The following is a 1,786-nucleotide window of genomic DNA, read 5'->3' as shown; positions in this document are numbered from 1 at the left end:
ATTGATCGAAATTACAATCCATCAAGTACAAATAACAGAGATAGGCAATTAGTTTCACACCAAAAGCCTATCATTTTTACTTCCATGCTATTAGTTCCCAGAATGCCAACTCAGAAAATAAATTAGATATAAATGGTATCTCAATGGCGAAGAGGCCAACAAAAGAAGCAAGAAAACCATCTCATCTCGGAGGCTTTGGGTGTTGCATTCGAAGGTTTTGAATCCAATTGTGGTTTTACAGGTTCCTTAGGTACCGTTTTCAACGACTCAGTTTTCACTCCGTCTTTTACCAATCTGCAACAAAGAGAAAACATCGGTCAGCAAAGAGTAAGTAATTCTTGAAAACTTAATGCAGAAGAAGAAATAATATAGGGACATTTTGTTCACCTTGAAGACTAACTTTTTTCATGGTCAAAATGAGGAGAAAGCTAAAATGGCGTGTAAGGTCAGGAGGATTTGATAGTACAAGACAGAAAAAGAAGGTAAAAACATGAATATTGTAGATATATGTGTGTAACAGAATCTGAAAAGAAATTGTTAGTGGAAGCAGCTGGTAATACAATAGACTCTGAAGGAATCACCTTCAAAGACTTAACAAAACCAAACTATACTCATTTCACCATGGATTTCAGCCAGAGACTTTTAAAAGAAGAACTTACACTGGGAAAGCAAATGAGATGTTGCTGTTTCCACTGTCATCAGAAGGACAAGAGGGACTCAATGGAGAATGAGTAGATATTTTACCATCTGATACATTAGAAACACTAGGTGGGAGATGAATTTCTTCAGTCATAGCTGGCTTTTCCTTTGCTTGATCTTCTACAGTTTCTGTTGGGGCTACCTTTGGGCATAAGCCGCAATCTTCTTTTTCTACTCTAGAAGTCTCCCCTAATTTTACACTATTTTCTCTGTCTGCTGGTACTTCAATGAGCGGGGGAAGGCTGGAAGCGGAGCTGTTCAACTCACCAGATTTGGTTTCAGGAACATAATGAAGATTGGATGGTGAACTGTTCCATTCTTCAAGCCGCGGAAATTCTCCAGACTTGCCGAACATAGCATAACCCCTAGTGAAACTGTTATTTCCCATATGAATGCTAAACAGTGACTCATTTGAAGCGACACTCCACTCCATATTTCCTGTTCTTTTGGTTATAAATACAGATGCTGGAATCCTATTTGGATCATAATCTGTGGGACGCCCCATGTTTTGAACTGGGGGAGATTTCATTGTACTGAAAGCATTCCAGTCCTGATTCTGGCGTGACAATTCTTGTGACAGAAGAAGTGTGCTTCCGGCACGTGGAGATGCGCTCATCATGCTCCACTGAGGTGTCTGATAGACATCTGGTGATGATAAAGATTCTGATTCTGATGAAAGAGCTCCCTCATGCTGGGATTTGGAGGAGGAATTATCAGGAATGCCATTGCATAATTCCAAAGAAGAAGAAGAAGAAGAAGAACGGGAAGAAAGTTTGGGATTGTTTTCTTCCAAAAGCGGTTTTCCATCTTCGCGATTATCCTCAGGTTTCGTATTTATGAGCTGGTTGCTTTTGCTTGCACTTTCAGATTCCATATTTGATCCTCTTCATCAAATCCTCAGGACTTTATGAGACCTCAAGTGATCAATTGCTACACTGCATACTAATAGTTCAACATTACAAGATGATAACAAATGCAAAGAAGGTGCTGATGTTCCAGGGTTCATATAAGAAGGTGTTGATCGACCTTAAAACTTTTCCATATTGAGTACTTGACACGAATGGCAAAAGCCTCTCTCTCTCTCTCT

At 39.5% G+C, this 1,786-nt stretch overlaps 1 protein-coding gene across 1 annotated transcript; it reads right to left on the bottom strand.

The window, feature by feature from the left end:
- On the bottom strand, positions 1-1,780 carry LOC111380838. Its single transcript, XM_023004497.1, has 2 exons — positions 660-1,780; positions 1-294 (listed from the first exon to the last, which is right to left on the bottom strand). Exons 1-2 carry the CDS (start codon positions 1,571-1,573, stop codon positions 141-143), a joined length of 1,068 nt encoding a protein of 355 aa, XP_022860265.1. The 5' UTR covers positions 1,574-1,780; the 3' UTR covers positions 1-140.
- Between the last annotated feature and the right edge of the window lie 6 nt (positions 1,781-1,786).

This window comes from Olea europaea, unplaced genomic scaffold, assembly GCF_002742605.1.
Source record: "Olea europaea var. sylvestris unplaced genomic scaffold, O_europaea_v1 scaffold22111, whole genome shotgun sequence".
NCBI classification, from domain to species: domain Eukaryota; kingdom Viridiplantae; phylum Streptophyta; class Magnoliopsida; order Lamiales; family Oleaceae; genus Olea; species Olea europaea.
This window is presented reverse-complemented; position numbering and strand designations above follow the sequence as displayed.